Here is a 20,342-nt window from a genome sequence, read left to right as displayed (position 1 = left end):
CCATGGAGTTTTGAAAATGTTTTCTAAAGGCTTTAACTACATAAAAACAAAAAAACCCAAAGCCTATATTTATCTATCTGCTAAATACACAACAGCTTATATCAAAAGAATATCTTGCCAGGAGGTTTTTATTTTATATTAATTGAACGGGATCAAACGCCATCTACAAGATCCTCATATTATAGAAGCTGGAAATTCCCACCATAAATCATATTAGCTAAACATTCTTTCAAAGCTTCTAGACAATTTCACGTATTGCAGGATGCCAAAAATGCAGTTTCATTTTGTTTTCACCTCAGAGTTATGTTTTAACATAAACAGAAAGAAATCAAAATGGACATGAAACAGAGTCTGTAAGTTTAAAAGAAATAAGTATTTCAAATATCTTCGGTTGCATCACATGCAAAGGACAAAGGGAGTAATACAAGGTCAGGAATAAAGTGAACAAGATTAGGCACAGCATTCTGATGCAATGGTCTTTGAAATATAATAGATTATGTAGAAAATTCAGAATAAAAGTGATTACTTCAAACTGATAACGAAAACTGACTCACCCTCAAAGTTAGCAAAATGCTCTAAAAACACATATGAAACATATTCAGTATCTATTGAGTCCTAACTCACACACTGGAAAAAAATAATTTACTTGAATCGCAAGACTCAGCATGGAATATTATACATATTTTCCTTTATTAATAAAACATTTCAATATTTGACAGGAAAAATTTTTTCTTCAATTTTTAACTAAGAAATAAGATACTAAAATGGAATTTCCACTGCCCTAAGGAAGATCATATTAGATTACTCTCCATTGAACCTTTAATTTTCAAGAATCAGATTTTCATGTTTGCAATTTATACATATACTCCCCCCTTCCCTCTCATCAGAGGACAGGCCCAGATCATGATTGCTGAAACTCTACCTTAGGTTCTCATAGTCACAGATGGACTGAAACATACTTTCTCCAAATACAGGGCTTCCCATATACATTATGGGATCCCACTTTTATTAATGTCTTTGGGAGGCTCAGAATAAAAATCACATCGTAAGAAGTAGTTTATTAATAATTTATAACTCACATAACAATTATGGTCATGTGTTCTTTCATACTTCAGATAACACTCTACAGCAAAATGAGTTTTTAATTAACAGCAAAATTAAAGCTGCTGCTATGCTCTTTGATGTAATTGCATTTCAAACCAGAGAACGTGAAGCAAATTCATTCTGCAAAGTACTCCGTGGTTGGGGTTGGAAGAACTGGAGTTTTGTTCAGATTCACTAACATGGATTTTGGAAATAGGAAAGTTGAACACAGATGTGGTCCATCGTTCCCCCCGAGGGTGTGAGTGTTTCATCAGTGGCAGTCCACCTATGCACTTTTAAATCAATAGAAAACCCAGCTGTTGTGAGTAGGAGTCATACAAGACCTTAGTTAGTGCCCAGTCAACATGTAGAAAAAACCAAAAGATGCTAACGTTGGAAAAGGGTTATCAGGTCACATCATCTTACCTTGCACTGCCAAACCAGCTAGTCGAATTCCCTGCTCCAATGAAGGAAGTAATCGGCCATCAAGAACATCCTTTTTCACTTGTAGGTAATACTGGTACCTACAGACAAAAAAAAAAAAAAAAAAAAAAAAAAAAGGCACAAATTAGAACATATACAGAACAAAAGACTGCTGAAAGCAAGAAAAACTCACCACAAACAGGGTAGGCTGTCAAACAGCAGTCTGTGCCTGGCTTCAGAAGCTCCACGTTACCAAAAGAAACCAATATGATTCCTTCATGTGCAATGCTTCCAGGTAGATGAAAAGGAAAATAAAAAGTTCTAATTTGTGTTCCCTAGACCACATAGAAGGGGGACATCTGCTGGGATTATCTCCTCCATAACTTTGTAGAGGTTACTGAAGATCATGCAATCACCAATACAAAAAGAGAGCATTCCACATTTCTTCTATTGTTTTTGCTCCAGTGTCCCCATTTTGATAGAAGAAACAGAATTTTAGCAATATACTTTGGCCTACTGACATAACTTTAACTATGGCCCATATAGAAGCTTTTTAAAATTCATATCTCTCATCTGTAAGGATGACTTAGGCACACAAATCAAGCAAAACCAGCTCCTAATATCATGCACTTGCTGATCCCGCAGTAACAAATCACAAGAAAAACTATGTTAGTTTTAACCATAGTGACACAACTCACACATTTCACCTTACATTTGCAATAGAGAAGATAAGGACAAACAAGAAGCTTTCCACAAAAAGCTTAACAAGTTACTATACCCATCTGTGCATCCCTCCCATCCACCAAACTGGACCGGACCCACAGCAGAGCTGGCCAAAGCAGCAGGGATATGTACCAGTCCCTCCAGCATATCAGGTTAAAGTCCAGTGGAGACAGCTTTGTTAACAGGCCACAACTTTTTATTCTGCAGGCACCAACGCATGTTCTCTTGAGCTACCTGTGTGGCATGGGCAGTAAAACCAGGCAGGGGCAAGACTGGCAGCTGAAGAAATTATAGCCACAATTGCAAGGACACCATATCAACCACTGATGTGCCAATAATCAAATACAGTTGAGTTACAGCGATATAATGATCTCATGTCCATCGGCTTAAACTTTTGGTGCAGGCATATGTAATCTGTTCCAACTGAGTTGAAACACAATTCCTTCTCAGCCAACGTGCATCAATTCATTAGGTCTGAGCCCAGTGAAGCCACAGTCCACATGTGCACTCAGCATCCTGCACCCAACCCCCACACCTGCCAATAGTAACTGATGCACCTGGGTAACGCAACCCCAAAAACCAACAAAGGGGTTTCTCTGGCTGTGACCAGACATGCTGGTCTGGCTGAAGCTGAACCAGGTTAGGAGGTCACTGCTCCCTTCAGCTGTATGCCTGCTTACCCCCCCCCCTAACACAAAGGGCAGCCCCTCACATTGGCATGGATTTAAAACAATCACTTGAGATAAACTGAGTTAGAAAGAAATGGCACACAAGTGTGCTAGCTGGTCTCAGAGACTGCAACCTCTCCAAAGTGGACAGCAGAAAGTTTGGGGGCAGTACACCCCTAACTGGACTCATCTGCAACTGGCACGCCACATCTGACCTTACCTTTGAACCTTTAGGAATGGCAAAGAAACTGTTCTGGTCTTGTTTTAATGATTTCAGACATGCGTGCGTGCGTGTAACCTTCCCAGTACCAATGCAGCTAACCTTTCCTTCTTGGAAAGGAGAACCACTGTAACCCATCTTACAGGGACTGCACTGCCTTAACTGTACTCGAAAATGTTGTCGTTTAATTCTGTGCGGAGGCATTAGAAAATACCTACGTGCTTCAAAACCAGCATAACCCAAGCCATGCTTTGAGGGCTATTAATCAAATGAAGCATTTTACATTTTTCTTCAGTTAACTCTTCTGTCAGCGATGTGAGATGCAGTAACTTGCCACTAGACAGCACCAATGCTCTGACCAGACCCCTACTCTCACGGCGACAGGGTGCTTAGAGGCTACACGCACAGCAGGGCAGACAAATCCTCCCAGGGAAGGTCTCTGCACGTATTCTTCATGTCTGAGAAGTTCCCTTCGGAGTTCACAATTTTTACGTGTGCTTAAAAAGTAATTGTTGGGTTACTGGTTTTAGGCTTCCTCTTCCCCTCTCCCTTACAAAAGGCAGAAGAACATTTTCAAACAGAAAAAATATAATCTCATTTAAAATGCTTAGCTTTGGCTTTCACACAGCCTAATGAAGATTAAAACTTTAGGGGATTTTGAAATTTGATTGAGAGAGGCAGTGTAAAGAGCATACAGCTTCTCAGCTTGAGCCCTGTGCTTCAGCCCCGTGTTTCACACTTGTTCGGTCCAAGAGACAAAATCAGCTTGTTTCCACTTCTCTGCAACAACTAAATCCCAATTCTGAAAATACACATGCTTTCATACAAGCTTGACATAAGCTGCTTTATCAAGTATGCAGGTGAGCAAGTGTTTGCTGAATCTGGTCTTCGCGACTTGTAATCCCGCAAGCAGGCTATTTATGCCAATGCTACACATATATTCATGTGTTACATATTCTAGTCTAACAGAACAAAAGTAAAATCCACATCTGCCATAAAGTTGGAGCTACTATTAAAACAAATGAAAAATTAAGAGACTACATGAAAGTTAAAATAATGTGAAATCTTATAGTGACGCCCTAGTGTTATAGAAGTGAAGAATGTCACCAGCTTTAGCAGAGCCATGATTTCAACCACAGTGCCCGCAAAACTATAGATAAATCATAGAAAGGATTATTTAGGTAAGCATCATCAAAAATACAATGTCAATGCTGTTACTGTAGCATCAAATATTACAACCATGACTTTCAAAAGAAACAGTGATGTGGGGGTTTAGCTGCAATTTTAGCATTTATTATATATTGTAGATTGACACGTAGAAAGTGTTTGAAAGATGTATCTAATTAGCTGTCTGACATTTAACTAGAGCATCCATCAGAAGAAACCTCATGGAGAAAGTTGTCACTTTTCACAGGCAAATGCACTGAAAAGCAATCACCTACTATGGCTCTCATGCCTTTTTTAATGGAAGTGCCAAGGTAAACTGAAGAAGATTGAGGCAGAAACCTATGATCTGTACCAGTTTCATCTTTACCCCTGGACTGACAACGACAAGGGTCACCCACCTAAGGTGTCCCCTGACATCTCCTTTCACTGTGACCACATAAGGCACGAACTGGGACATCTCCTTTCACAAGGCACAAACTGGAGTGGCTAATTCCACTGCCAAGGAAGAGGAGGAGCATACCCTGGAGGAAGCTCTGCTAGAAGATTATAATAGCTCTGCCAGCCACAGATTCATGGCTCAGCCATGCTGCAAAACTGTGGTCAGGCTCTCTGCCCAGCCAACGGAGAGGAGAAATTGGCCCATATTCTGTCAAGAATTTGAGGCTCCTCCATCTGAAATTATGTTAAATGCTGTTATTATGTCACTATGCTTGCTGAGGCTGCTCTTTGTTCGCTTGGATTGCAAAAGTAGATCTATAATTTGAGGGAAATCAGACATTTTAAAAATGATTCAGCTATAGATTCACTGAGGAAAGCTGTTCCAGAACAGCAGATAAAAATATGCATTTTATAAGCCCCGCCTATTAGGTGGTTTAGTTGAGAAAGCATATGGAAACTGAACGAAAAGAGAAGTTTGCAATCTACACCCCCAAATAATAAAAGGCAAGAAATTCAAAACTAAGACTTACAAAGCTTTAATCACAAAGCCATTCTGGCATACTAGGGGAGTGCAGGGCAGAAGAGACACCACTATAGCCAAGTAGGCTGAGAGCTGAAATCTCTCACCTTCGTTGCTCATTTTGGGTTAAACATTTTTAGCAGAGCCGTTGTGTATTCAATATAAGAAAGGCTACTACAGTTTGCCAGCCTGTAGCTAATTCCAAGGGGAATGGGAGTGGACAACAAGTCTGAACAAAGCCATAATTATAAGCATATCATTTCCCACAACTCTATTTAGCCAACACAGAAAACATTCAAAGAATATTTGCATCTATTGCATCAAAAAGCACATTTTTATAAAGTAAATAAGCTGCAACTGGACAACATCTGAATTCTAGAATCAACAGCTGCATTTTAGCAATCCATACTTTATCAGCGGAAAAAAACCCCGCCAAATAGTATTAGTAAGCAGGAGATAAGGGTACTGGTTTAAAATTTAATTGCAACACCCAGATTCAGACTTGGCTACAGCTGTGTAAATGCAGAGAAACTCCATTTGCCCATACAATTCTGTATACACCTCCCAAGATCAGGATTCGTGTTTGTTCTCCTGTCACTTCAAAAAAGAACGTGGGTGTTTGTATAGTGTCAGTGAATTCATTGTATCCTTCCATCACTACTGTTTATCTGATGTATAACCCCGGTTGCTGTTTTACATATGCAGAAAATAACTCAACTCTACTGATTTCCGTTCTCTTCAACAACCAATGGGTCAGATACCATAAGCCATGCAGAACCTGGCCTGATCAATATCGGAAGTGAGATCTTTGTAGAGAAAGTAAAGGACTGTTTACAAAAGTAAGAGCATGGCTTAGTTCTGCAGAGTAATTGCACTGGTGCACTGCATCTTCACAATTTTCCTACCAGTGACTTCCAAAGAACCACAAGGCAAATACTTCTTTAATAATTACTCGAGCTTGCCAGACCCGGTAGCCTTAGTAATCAAGCATCCAACTCTGCTAGGAAATGTACAAGAACAGAACAAAAAAAATGCTTATTGCCCCAGGGATTTACAATCTAAATATCTGTTTCATACATACATACATCTATACATTTATACAAAAAGGTGACAGGATCAAGATAATAAGGACTAATACTGTTTGAAAATGTTATTTTTCCCTGGTTTTACTTTCGTTCTTTTTGCATCAGGGACAGAAAGGGTTTGGAATATACACTTTATCTCTAGGGCAGCAGGAAACACTTTTAAAAAAAACTTTCTTTTTATCAGTCAGTGTGTTTTTCTGGCCAGTATGAATAAATACATTACACTCAAGGTAAATATTTATTGGTATTGAAACTGTATCTGAAAATACACAAAGTACTACAAAACATGTATTAGTTACCCAAGAGGTACAACTCCTTTAAAATTGTTTCTAATGATGCAATTGCTGGCATGACTAACTTTTTTATAACTCATTAGGTACCTTTTTGGCATCAAGCCTATCTGTTGGATAACTGCATAGCTATGTAGTTTAACTTCTCTGGAGGAAGAGAGAACTGCTTTACCGTTTCATATCTCCAAAATAAGAAATCTTTAAGACTCAAAGGAGAAACAGATTGGCCCACGAGTGATTTAGCTCAATACCTTCAGCTCTTTTCCAACTTCAAGAAAAACTGCAATTAGAGCACAATATGATCTTCTAAAATTAGGAACACAATAAAAGTTCCATGGAATCACAACAACAGTCCGACTCAGCTCATTTGGGTTTTACCTTAGTATGGTAATATACTTCTGAGCAGAGACGCTGCAATGTAGACTTATGCAATAATCTGCCCACAGGGGAAGCAGTTTCTCCAGAACAGAGGCCTTTTATCATTTACTAGAATTATTTTAAGCATTAGCTTTGCTATTGATGTGTCTATTGTTCACCTCACACCTTAAAATCTATCACGATCTTGGCTTTGATACTATTTAGCAAGAGGATTCCACAGATACCTGTATGCTACATTTTAAAGATAAACCCATTTTTTATTTTAAACAGTCTTTCCTATTTTCTCAGCCCTTGATTTGGATGAGCCAATGACTCAGCTATTCAATGGACAATGAAAGGAACTAATTGATAATGACCAAAAGGTTATTTTTATTTATTACATATTTGAGACAATGATAATAATACTTAACTCTTACTGGTTGCTTTTCTAAGAAAAACATGCTTCAAGTAGTATTTATGATCATTAGCCTAATTTTATAAATAGAGTATCTGAGGCATGTGGCTGGTAAAGTTACTCAAGTAAACTCGGGCAGGAAACCAAGGCAGATTTGGAAGATCTACGTTTTGTTCCCAAGTCTCAATTCAGAGTGCTTCTTACTGGATGCTGCTTATTTCATGTGGGTCACTCGATATACTGCAACAAAACTGACTGCATACTTGGACCGGATTTTATATGGCAAGAAAAGAAGGCAGGCAGGCAGACAAGACTGGTCTTTTCAGATACAATGTTAAGTATATTGGCAAAGATGTTGTTATGATTTCTGGGCTTGAACATGCTGAAACACATTCTAGATGCAAGGATTCAATCAGCACATCTTAATCTAAAGGCACTTTAAAAAAAAAAAAACAGAGGTGCATACACAGTGATGATGTCATTGTCAGTAAAGCAGTGCAAAGGCCTTGTCTTTGCCATTGTAAAGAACTTAGATGGTGTTGATAAACAGAACATTTCCAGCTCCCTCCTCTGGAATTTCATCAACTTCTCTCAAAGGGAAAGTCTAATGTTTTGCAGTACTGGACAATAGCCATTTATCTGGGATTTGTGGTAGAATATAAAAAGCAACGGCAGTGCTTCCACTACTAAAGGGTAATATTTTTGGAAGGGTATTATTGAGAACAAGTCTACCACACCCTGTCACAGACCTTCAGAAAGATCAGCAGACATGCCAGAAAAAAAAGAGGGAAGGAGACGAAAGAGCCTTTGTCTCGCATGCAGGAGGAAATTCCTTCAGAAGCTCAAACTGTCAATGCCAATAGTATAAACACAGTCATAACAGTTTCTAGGGTAGGAATTCCTTGATCATAACAACCTTATAAGGTAGGTCAAGGTTAGCTTCAGGTAACTGAGAAATGAGGCTGTTCAAAAGCAGCATCCAACTGTCTACGTCCTGGTTTCCTCCAGCAGCTGGATGGAAAACATGACTGAAACTAAAAGGAAAATAAATGAAATATACGGAAAGATTTTTGTCATTCCTTTTCCCCTTCCCAATGAGACAGAACAATGCTGGGTTGGCATAATTTTAGCACGTAGGAATGAAAAAGGAGGACAGATCAAAACAGTTCATATCACCTACTTCCACATCACTCAATCTCTCTCTTTAAAAACAACAGTTTACAGCTGGAGGGGAGAAAAGGGAATTTGGCTAAAACAGGCTAATTTCACAATGACGGTCACTTTCCTTTTGTTTTGACATGCAACTTGTGAGCATAAGGACGAACAATCCACAGTCTCAATGGCTGGCTTGCTCTACGAGCTGCAATGAGGCACACGCTGAAAGGTAAGCTACCACATCTGACCAGTGAAGTTCCTACCAAAGGCCAATGTCTTCCAAAGGCTAAGATCCAGCTACACAGTCAACTCCTGGCTAAGGATACTAGAACACAAAAACCTTTGTGCACCTAAAAACAGTCTGGTCAGACTTTTGCACTGCTAAGTTCTTGTTTACCGCCTCTATTTCATCAGTTTACTATTGAAAGGTTGTTTGTTTGCATACATTCCCCAAAGGACAGCCTATTAGAGCTTCAGAGCTCCACCTCCACCAATTCTTTACACAGCTGGCAGAAGATTTCAAATGTAAATGCAAACTATGAGCACTTTAGGAGCAATAAGTTTTTTTTCTGGTATGAATCAGTCAATGAAGTCAAATTTCTGCAGCAAAATTGAGCATTCAAAAAGAAAAGAATGTATGTATTGCAAATGGACATGGGACTGTTTAGGAAGGTAATACACGCTTTATAACCCCTCACATAAGCAGCTGCTTCCAGTATAGCCAGGTATCAAAGTGTGGCTCTTTGGTGTCCAATGTTAAATGGATGGCTAGTGAAACCCTTAGCAGTTAGACATGGGATAACAGCATCACACTTAGCGTTCTCATTGGCAGCAAAAGACTGAGCTTGGATTATAAAAAAGTGCTCTGCGAGTTGTCTTCTTTTCCTGCCATTTCTGATGGCCCACAAGCACAGACGTGCACCCAAGCCTTGTTGTGGCCTGCAGACATGACACAAGCCTTCCAAAACACGCACTCCTTCCGCCAGAGGCTTAGCCAGCAGATGCAGCTTTACAGTATCCACCAATATCTCTATATTTAAAAAGGAACCCCCCAACCGCAACAGGTCCATCCTCTGTACTTGTACTTTTTGTTAAGAGTGTATTATACTTTTTTTGATACTCCAAGTTCAAATAAACCCACAAACACAAAGTTAAACCTTAAATAAAGAGGCCAGTAATGGCATGCTTTAGCAAGAAAGGAAGGCATGCCACAACCTGATCCTGATTTTCTGCCCTTGAACTCTTGAATTAATTATAACAAATTACAGGGAGCCCCACGACAATTTATAAGTACAATAAACTCCCTTACAACCACCTATAATTTTATCAGAGTCAATCCAAATACCTAAAGAATTATACAGCACAAAACTCCAACATGCCTTTTAGAGTAAAAAAAATGGGGTAGCCATATTCTCTTGTCTTCCAAGTCCTCTCTCTCTCAGCAAAGGCTACGTTTGGTGTCTGCAAGTTGGAGTCCAGCAAAGCCAGGCCATGGTGACACCACCATGTCTGGAGTAGAATTGCAAAAGTAAAGCAAAACAATCAAAATCATATAATGCTCAGAGATCTGTATTTTAGCATTTTCAGCTGAAAAACAACATTCAATGCAAGCAGAAATATTACACGGAAACACTAGAATAAAACATTTGGGAGTGAAGAGTTTGTTAACAACATGTCTTTGAAAAAAAGCCATGTATCCATCTGGTTTGGGTTTTAAGCTAAAAGCTTAAATACATGCTCAACTACATGCTCATTTCTCCTGAACTGAGCAAAACACTTGAATTTGGCTACAGAGATCCAAAGGTTACAATACAGGAGACTTTATTTTTTCTTATAAGCTTTACTTTCTTTTTTGATGATTAAAAAAAAAAACCACCCTAGAACCGAGTCAGGTAGGTGAATTGCAGCAATGCCACATACTGCTTTTCATACATAGAGCTTAAATACTGTAGAGGAAGATCAGTATTCTCATTCTCCCACCCTATCGCCAAAAAAAAAAAAGGGGGGGGGCGGGGGGGGGGAGAAAAAACCCACAGTGAGAGAAAGGGGCCTGAGGCAGGATGCAAATTCCCATAATGGTGGTAACACTGGAACTAAACCCAGATCACCTCTTCCTCAGTAGGGTCCACAGGTCAAATGGATATCAGAGCCTATGAGAAAAATCCCTCTTGCTAAACTTCCTTCAGCTTTTTTGTGCCATCTGCAAGAAAAAAAACCCTATCACTACTCAACAGGTTGTGGGTTTTTTTCTGAGTGCAAACCCACAAGGTCTCACAAAACTCCTGCCTCCACCTTCACTTTCCTACTAACATGGTCTCCCCCATTCCCATACATGATCCCAGGGCTCCTTCTCCTCACCCTGGGCTGTGCGTGCCAGAGGCAGCTCTGGTGAGGAGCTTTTGCTTGCAAAGCCACCATCTGCCTCAACAGCAAAATCAGAGGGACTACACTGCAGAATACCACTCTGTATCACTTTGCAGAGCGGTTCTACTAGCCATCACCCCTACTTTGCTGCATGACACAAAACATGGGCTCCAACTATGAATAGGAGCTCCAACCACATATAGGCTCCGCCTGTATATAGGTGCTCAATAATATGACATGGCATGCAGTCTACATGTCATTTCCCACTTAATTAGTCACATATTCAAACCATCAGGTCCCATGCACAGACAGCAACTCATGCCCCCAAATCCTTAGATAGCATAAAAGTAATGGCAGCTGTGAAGATCCATCCTCACAAAGATGAAAAAATGAAAAGATGAGCGATGGCTATATATGCTGAAAACTACTAAACCTCATGGGGAAGAGGAGCACAAAAAATCCGGTTGGTATTTCCTGATTTGAAACCGGGAAAAATTTCAGCAAAAATTATATTAGACCCCCAAAAGTTAATAATAGCTTAGATTAACTTCTACTCATATGTGTTGACTCAGTTCAAAATATGCCGTTCCCTGCACTGAAAAGAAAACGCAGCTAACCTTCAAGCTGCCTCCACTGTGGGAAAAGGTGGTTTAAGTTACATATGGATGCAATATAGGTCAACAGTTTGAAAATTCTCCTGGTAGCCAGCCAGGTTAATGGTCCAGCAGGTTAGAATATCATGCTAAAAAAATGTGGTGAGTTAACTAGAACATATGTATACTGTAGCTTATACTCTGCAACACTGAAAATAAATAGATAACTTTTTCAAAAATGGGCTAAGTACAGGCATAACTCCAAACTATTCTTTGGACATAAACATTAAGAGTTCTGATCGCCCCATGCTCCCCCCTCCCTTATGCCAGTTGGAGTAATAAAACATTATATATACCACATAAATCCTGTCTCGTTTTTCAATATATATTTTAAATATTCTCCTCCAGTAGGGCTCTACAGTCTGGAATGATGTTACATCCACCAGCCTTTTCTGGTTAAAGATATTGATGCAGAAGTTGAACAGAGTGAACACACGTACCAGCAGACAACTGGTGTGCATATGTAAGCATCCAGAAGCACAACACAGAATGGTTGGTTTGTGGGTGCAGAGCAGCATGCAAGTGTATTCAGGTGTTACTTTATTCAAAGAGGAAGTGAACACGTTCAAACTTATGGAATGTGTGCTTAACCTGAACTTTAAAAAAAAATAAAAATGCTCTGGTAGCCTGCAGTGAAACCTTCTTCATGAATTTATGGAACTGATTCAAAAAAACCCTATCAGTAAAACCTTTAGGTAGTATCCCAACCTCACATAATCAAGGTCTGAGAAAGCTCTATTGATTTAGTGGAATTTTACCTTGTAGGAAGCTAAAATTCAGTCCATTCACTACTGCCTTTTACAGTAATATGCCCTGGTAATAAGAAAACATTGCTTGAAATGTGACACAATGGAGTTGCCACCTATCTGCAGGCCATCAGTAAAATAGCTCATATTCCTGTGAAAGGATTGTTGAAGTACCTACGTTAGCACTCACTGCCAGCAGAAAACAGGAATACTCAGGTTGTTTCCACCTCCCAAAGAGCTTGATGACCCTAGTGTTTTCACAGGAACCATTGAAAACAGTCACCCTAGGCATCAGTAAATCATGCAATAAAACCATGGCCCAGGAAGTTCTAACATCCCAGTGAACGCAACCCTGCAAAAGTGAACACAGCTCTGATAACAACAGGATGTTGCCAGAGAAATATGTGAATCAGTGCCCTGTTGGGTGGGTAAAGTAGATCCATTTCATGAAATGAATAATTACTCTTTGTAAAAGCTTCAAAAACAGCTGAAGATATCAAGTGCAAAAGCAGCTGCCAAAGATAAAACAGTGAACCAGTAAACAACTCATTGCACAGGAATCTGCCATCTTCCGACACTGAGATTTCTGCCAAATTCTTGTTGAGATTTTCAGCTGCATAAGGGCCTCCACACAAATGCTTCTTTTAAACACATTCAGAGACTTCAGGATTGTACTGACATCCAACTGCAGCTCCTTTAGCATTATATGCAGCCAGCAAGGCAAAAAACATTAAAGGTGTTCTGCTCCCCGAAAAACGGTATGTTTAGAATTAGTTTTCGTGGCTTGTGTCTCAGCTATAAGAGATGTGAAAAAATTTGCTCCAGCCTGCAGTGCAACCATCAAAATTTGATAAATGTAATTGAAGACTGGCAGTGCTCCTGTAACCAAGACTTCTACTGCCTATTGAATTCTCAAAATTTCCAAAGCAGTTAGAAACCCCGATCAAAAAGCACAGGTCTGTTTGCTCACAGGTTGCTGCTACTGGCTTGACCCTCCTTCTGACACTATAGCCAAATTTCAAACATCTATCTGGGACTTCTAAATAGAAGACCAGTGAGCCACAGTTTGCTTTTCAAAACATTCAGTGGAAAAGAGAGAATGAATCACCTGCACAAAGCAATGCACAATAGAGGAATCCTGAATCATGCTGTGGAAATGCCCATTTCTTCTCACTGATTACACAGGAAGACTAGAGCAACCTTCATTCTTGAGGCTTCAACAGGAGAAACTACATGACTGAGGTAGGATCTGTCTGTCCTGTGAAGACTTTAAGTGGCATATCCCATAGCAGTCTGCAATTCCTTAAGGAGAAACTGCTGGTCACTGCTACTGCATTACATGAGAAGATAAACAGGAGAATACTAGGACCAATTTAGGTAACGTATTCCTGTGTCAAAAACGGTGCCTTAAACTTCACCGGGAGACAAGTCAGAAGCAGCATACCAATCTATGAGGTACACCATAATATTCACTGTGCACACCATGCTCCTTAATGAATGGGCAACCTAATTCTGCAATGATATCCGTTGCTACTACACCTTAAGGGGAAAAAAAGGTAGTCAAGCACTTCGCAGTAGTCTAAATGACAATGCCAGCGAGAAGCACAGTTCTAGATTAGACGAGGAATAATCCTTTTCATCTTAATTTAAGGTAATGCATAAAGGCTGACAGGCACTTCTGTGACTCAAGCAGCTAGAGATGACAAGTGTTTCCTGTTTTCCACTTTTCTTATCCTTTCTCCAGTAAACCAAAAAATTGAAGAGAACATCTTTTTTTTCTAGGGAAAGCAAAATCACCCCATGACCATAACTATCTTTAAACCTATTAAAATACTAAAATTTCACAGAAGAGGAAAAGAACAGACATTATGTATTCAGTAATTTTCAGAATAACTCTCAAACTCCTGACTGTTAGCCAGCAGTGAGAAATGAGAAATAGATATTTGCTGAAATAACTCACTCTCTTTTGCCTAAAAAATTGACAAATAGATTCATAAACACGCACAATGCCTTCTCCCAAAAAAGCTTTGCCTAGTAAGACCCTAATGTAACATGTCAGAACCAAGCTCTGAAAAGTTGGGCAAGGCCTTGGTAGGGAAATCACAAGTGAAGTGGAGATAAGCTGTTCCTCTTTCATAAGTAAGCAAGCATCACTTGGCCTTTACTTTGAAACTATCTGATTTTATGCAATTGTTCTTTCTAGTTTATGGGCAACAAGAGTTTGTTTTCTTTTTGTCTTTCTTACCCTCAATTAAGGAAGCAAAAGGAAACATTTCTAGTACTAGCACGTCACTTGTTTGATACTACAACTCCATAGGTTTGTTTATTTTCATAAAAGTGTATTAAAATACCGGCTATTTTTGGGCTAGCAAATTGCTGCTTGCATCTCTTCCATGCTGCTGCAAACGAAGTCCTCTGCTCTGTGCAACCTACCAATTCAAGAAGGATGTCTGTATATACAACATACATACTGACATAACGTAACAACACACCCACAAAACAGAACTGCATCCACTATCACACTTACTGAGTGCTTCTAGACCCTAAATATTCTTACCTGTGGCCAATCCCAACAGGAGACATGACTACCACCACCCAGCAGCTCAGAATCAAGCCTTTTGATGCAGTTTGAGACCACTGGAAACATTGAAAAGACAGTGTAACAGATGCCCTGAAATGCTGCCAGTTTTCCAGCAAGTAGTAGCATTCCCATTTGAAAACAATATTGTCCTTACAAATTTTTAAATGTTGTAACTGCTGCATAGCAAAGCCAAGGAACTACGTCCTCCTGCCTTGGCTGCTGTTTCACTTTTTAAGGTACAGGAGAACCTCATCAACTACTATAATGTCTTCCTGATGCCAGCAGTAAATGAAACAAAGAGAAAAGAGATTTTTTAAAAAGGTATCTTAGCTTTAAAGAAGTTAACTCTTGGCATATGTGCACCAAGAAATAAAGAGCTATTTGACCCCCAAATTTAGTGACAGCTAATTCAGTTCAAATTATCTTTTCTCTTCCTGCAATGCCAAACATCATGGTCTAAACGAAAGGAACAATTCTGTCTTACACAAAAGGAAAAAAATCCCTCTACTTGCTTTTAGTTGTGTCTGTCCAGTTTAAGAAGACAACAATACCTCCAGGGAACAAAATCCATCTAAACTGATCCTATTGAGAGTCTTTGCAACAGCCACCACAGCAGAAGCTTCTTCACTAAAGTTTACAGAAACCTCCTGACAGAAGCTCAGTATTTGCTTCAGAGGGAAGGCAACGAAGGGGGCAGGGATCCCCCTATCCATCGTGGTGATGGCAGCATGCTCCTGTCCGTCAGGAAATATTAGACTTGAATTTCAAGTCTACAGAATATTATTTCTGATTGTTATTTTGTATCTCTATATCTTATCTTAAGCCTGACAGTCCTTGAGAATAAATACCTAGTTGAAGGTTTCTTGTAGAGTTTTCACGTGTGAGTAGATCTAGCTGGGCCATGTTGTTAAATACAACTTCTCCTGACAAATCCTCCAGCTGTATAAGCAGAAGCTTACTATTCATACGCTCACCCTCTCACCTTAAGACAGTCTGCAGTTCAAAGAAAGCAGGACACAACTTTCCACTTCATTCCGAAGTGTAAATAAGTTGCAGTTTTCATGAGGTTGCCAATTACAGCAAGATTTAAAATCACTTTTCAGCACTATTTAAGATAACCGGTTACAAACAAAACAAGAACAGGGGGACACGTTCAGATAATAAAAGCAGACTTTCAAGAGGTTTTCCATACACACACACACACGAAATGGGTACTGTTAACAATACAGCTAAGCTGTATGTGTGTGTGTGTGGCACTGGGAAATCTAACAGGGAAAAGCCAAGGGCCAAGAAGGGCGGGATTTAAATAGAAGGGAACTGATGCTCCAAGTTATCCCAGCGATCCACATAACACAAGTGTTTACTGCCAACAGCGGTGAGGACAGCTTCCTCACAGGCTGAGAAAAAAGAAGCGGCAGGTGTGACTCACCCAAACACACAGCTTCATACACAAAGCAAGCTCTTCACGGATCAAAACAGAAGGCCAGATTTTGAGCTTCAGCACCATTTCAGCTGTCAGATATCACAGAATAAACATATAGGCCACTCAAAAGGTTTTATTTCCTTGCAGGAAGGCTGAAGACTCTCCTATATCAAACATTGGTTAGACCTCCAAAGCAAGTTTCAAAATGCTTCGTTTATTTCCTTATCTTTAAGGATCATAAAACATCAAAAGTACCAGGTTCAAACAGTCTCACAGACCTCCAGCTCTTCTTTCTGGAATTAACATTCAATCCCGACTGTTCTATGCAATTCAAGACACATTTTTAGCATGGCGGTTTGCAGCCATGTCCCGATCATAAACAGTCATTTCCTCTGGTGACCAGTGATAGGACATGAGGAAATGGAATGAAGCTGCGTCAGGGGAAGTTCAGATTGGACGATAGGAAAAGGTTCTTCCCTGAGAGGATGGTCGGTCACTGGAACAGGCTTCCCAGGCAAGTGGTCACAGCACCAAGCCTGTCAGAGTTCAAGGAGCATCTGGACGACGCTCTTAGTTATATGATTCAGTTTTAGGTAGTCCTGCAATGAGCAGGGAGTTGGACTCAATGATCCTTATGGGTCCCTTCCAACTTGAGATTATTCTATGATTCCTTCTCTGTCCTCTGCACATACCAAAATTTTCTATCCATCTGGCTCCCTCTGCACTTCTGAAATTGATGCACAATTGATGTACTGTAATCTCTGAAGTTTCATGGGCCGTGAATTAATCACCCTCAAAGCCATGCTATTATTGAACGATACTTCTTTTTTTGGTAAAGCTAGGTGCTCTTTTTCCTTTTGTTTTTTGAAAGCTATAAAGTACTTGGAGTCATGCTCCTCATGCCTTATTTTCTTTGCTGTGTTACCAATCTAGTTTGAGTTTTGTTTTGAACATCTAAAAAAATCCCAGACAGAAATTCCTATCATTACCTCATTTCAAGAGCTGCAAAGTTTAAGGAAAATCCTAACATAATAAGAATCACAGGCATGCACAATAAAATTGTTAGATCTTTCTATCCAGGTGCAGAATTTTTCCCCAAAATCTGAATCGTTTCTGGTTCCCAACTACAGTAAGTCATCCACATTCCTCACACCCCAGCAGGAGTCAACAAGAGCTGCTCAGCGTTCAATGCAAGCTCAGGCCACCCAACAAACGTACAAGTTCAGCAAGTGTCTCCAACAGCACACATGCCCAGATGGACAGGAAAGAATGATACAAAGTGCCTTTTCCCAAGCGTAAACACCTCCACCACCATGACTCGCACGGAAGGATTCAAGCTGGCCTACACAAGACCGGAGAGGAAGCTCCGGCACTGTGTGTAAATGGTGTATCTTTATCAGGGTAGAAGAGTAAAAACTCAAAATGTAACCTTTGCTGCCATTTAAAAGGCCCAAATAAAAATTCTAGAGTACTCCAAAACTATCTGTTCTACTGAAATCGAACACACAAATAACTCTCATCGGGACAGTGATATGTAAGAACATGTGACTAAGCCCCAGAACATAAAATAAGTATTATTTCCTCATGATCAGATGCAAATGTGATACTGCCTAATGCCAAGACATTCCTCTTACAACATTTCTAACCATCACAGCCACTGCCTTCAAAACACACTAAAGCAAGAATGCAGGCTGAAGTATCCAACATTGTATTTATAGTTATGCAACACTATTTTTTTAGAATTGCTACATATGTACTGCCCAGCCACACACATGAAAACACATTCACTTTCTGGTCTAAAGGCACAGTATAATGTAATAGATTAGATCTAAGCGTCAACAGTTTCTTAAAATATCTGGCACAAAGAGCTCAGCTTTCAATAACCGACACACAGAGAACAAGCTCCCCATTCACTGAAGAAAGTCAGCTGGGAGAAGGGTTTGCCCTCCTCAGCAAATTATTTTATAAACAGGGAATTAATGTTGAATCTTAGGTTTGCCTTGAAGGAGTTCTTATTTTTAAGTCAAAGTTTAAACATCCACTGAAATACACATCCAAAAAGAACCAAATCAAGAATATTACTGAAAAGTAAAACAATACATGTGCTGCAATAATATGAACACAAGAAGACCCAAACAAATACTGCACTTTATTCATTGTTGCTGTCCTCTAAAAACAACATTAAAGCTAATTAAGTATCAGCTTGTTTACAAGGCAAGCTACAAGCCTAATGGGTGTTTTTTATGCTGCAGTAGCCACTAATATTTAAAAAGTCTAATAATTAAAACAAAACAATAAAACCATCAAAGGAGCACCAAAATGCAAATACCCCAGACTGTCTAAGCCTGGGTGGCCACCCAGGGCTCTTAAGACTCATCCAGCTTGCAAGCAGTTCCAGAGCTGCTCCCCTGCCTGGGCTACACGAGCTCCGAGACAGTAGCTGGGGTGGCTGAGAGAGTTGCTGTTTAGTTCCAAATTCCTGCAGCTGGAAGGGAGAAGAAAAAAAAAAAAGTCAACATTACCAAATTACTTCAAGACCCATCCACACTCTTGTCCACCAGAAGAGAGCTGGGATCCCTTGGGACTCAGGACTCCCTGGGGGTTCACAAGTACCTCCACCTAGCAACAGGTCCCAGAGCTTGCCTTTCTACCAGCTTTGGGAGATACAGTGCAGTTCCAGTCATGAGATGATCAGCACTGGGACCATGATGACTGGGACATGTAGGGTCAAGCAGGCTGGCAACCTCAGACTAAACCAAATTAGGATTCTGTTCCAGAAGAAATTTCTTTGCCTCCTGTCAATTTATAAAATTTGAGCGCCAAAGTTCCTGCTGCTTCCTCTGGGACACCCCACCACAATGCCTCGTGAATATTCTCATGAATAAGACACCTACATTGGTACTTGTCCTAACTTTTACTGTGTTTCATGACACAGCACCTACCTACAGCACCGTATATTAGTTCTTCAGTTAAAAAAGAAGGGATGACTACCACCACATACAGGTCAGTTGGCACCCCATGCCCCTTCACAGTTTTCCCTACCATTCCCCTCTAAAAATTATTCAGAACTGAGAACAAAAGATTTGACAGGATTCATGGGATGAAATTATCTTCCATTTCTAAGGTCTGCCGTTCTGGCAGAACAGCCTGTCCTTTTCATTTGATACAACTTCCATGTATAGCAATGATTGTCTTAATTCGTGTGAATCATTTAAAATTTTACAGTTCATTGACCTATAGCTCTAAGACACAAATATGAGATATATAAAATATATATAATTATAAAGTTGGAAATATTCTGTTAGAAGAAAGGGAAAGAATCCAGCCCAATATAAGAAACAAACAAAGAGAACCGACAGAGACTTTTTAACTGGAAATAGTTAAAAACATGGGACTGTTCTGATTATTAATATCGTATTTGTGTTGAAGAGAACAGTCTTGCGTCTCAGTGAAGAAATGCATCATCTTTCCCATTGGGCAAGCCACACAGCTCTTTCTAGTGCCAAGAGAGGGGTCTGTGTCATGGCCTTTCCTGCACGGTGTGAGCAGATCCGCTCCGTAAGCATGGCACAGCTGATTGGCACATGCACAACATTTATGACATTTCCCAGAAAAGAGGGCAACGGGAAACTGGTTGTGTTCATTTCTCTGGAAGCCTGCTCCTGGATACTATCTTTCCAAGACAGCAGGCATGCTCTTAAAACATGTGCTGGGAAGTACACCACAAACATGAAATGATGAAGGTTCTTGGGAAGAGACAAATTTGGACAAGGCAGTTATGTGTCTGCTGCCTGAAAAACAAACTTTTTTCTGCTGAGTTACAGCAGTAATACTGAATGGTTAAATCCTGACTTAAATTTCTAGGTGTGAGAGAGCAAACTCTGGCCTTTTGTTTTTTAAATATTCCACCTTCCCACTTGCCATATATCACTCAGTTCTCGCTCATTTGCCAACCCATCCAACTTAACCACACCTCTATTCTCCTTCCATCCTGCATGATATTTCTCCGTACTTTCATATAAAAAAAAAAA

The 20,342-nt window shown here is 39.9% G+C and overlaps 1 protein-coding gene across 1 annotated transcript in view; it reads right to left on the bottom strand.

Annotated features, from left to right (window-relative positions):
* The window catches only part of PTPN14 (protein tyrosine phosphatase non-receptor type 14), a gene marked incomplete at both ends in the record, with an annotated part of 69,806 nt that overhangs the window by 34,895 nt on the left and 14,569 nt on the right, over nt 1–20,342 (bottom strand). Inside the window, one exon of the mRNA XM_082480900.1 lies at nt 1,510–1,607. Coding sequence (XP_082337026.1) covers nt 1,510–1,607 — 98 coding nt within the window. The remainder of the gene's footprint in view (nt 1–1,509; nt 1,608–20,342) is intronic.

Source organism: Vanellus vanellus, assembly GCF_965231255.1.
Source record: "Vanellus vanellus genome assembly, chromosome: 3".
Lineage (NCBI taxonomy): Eukaryota > Metazoa > Chordata > Aves > Charadriiformes > Charadriidae > Vanellus > Vanellus vanellus.
Note: the sequence above shows the minus strand (reverse complement) of the source record. Positions and strands in the feature narration are given on the sequence as shown.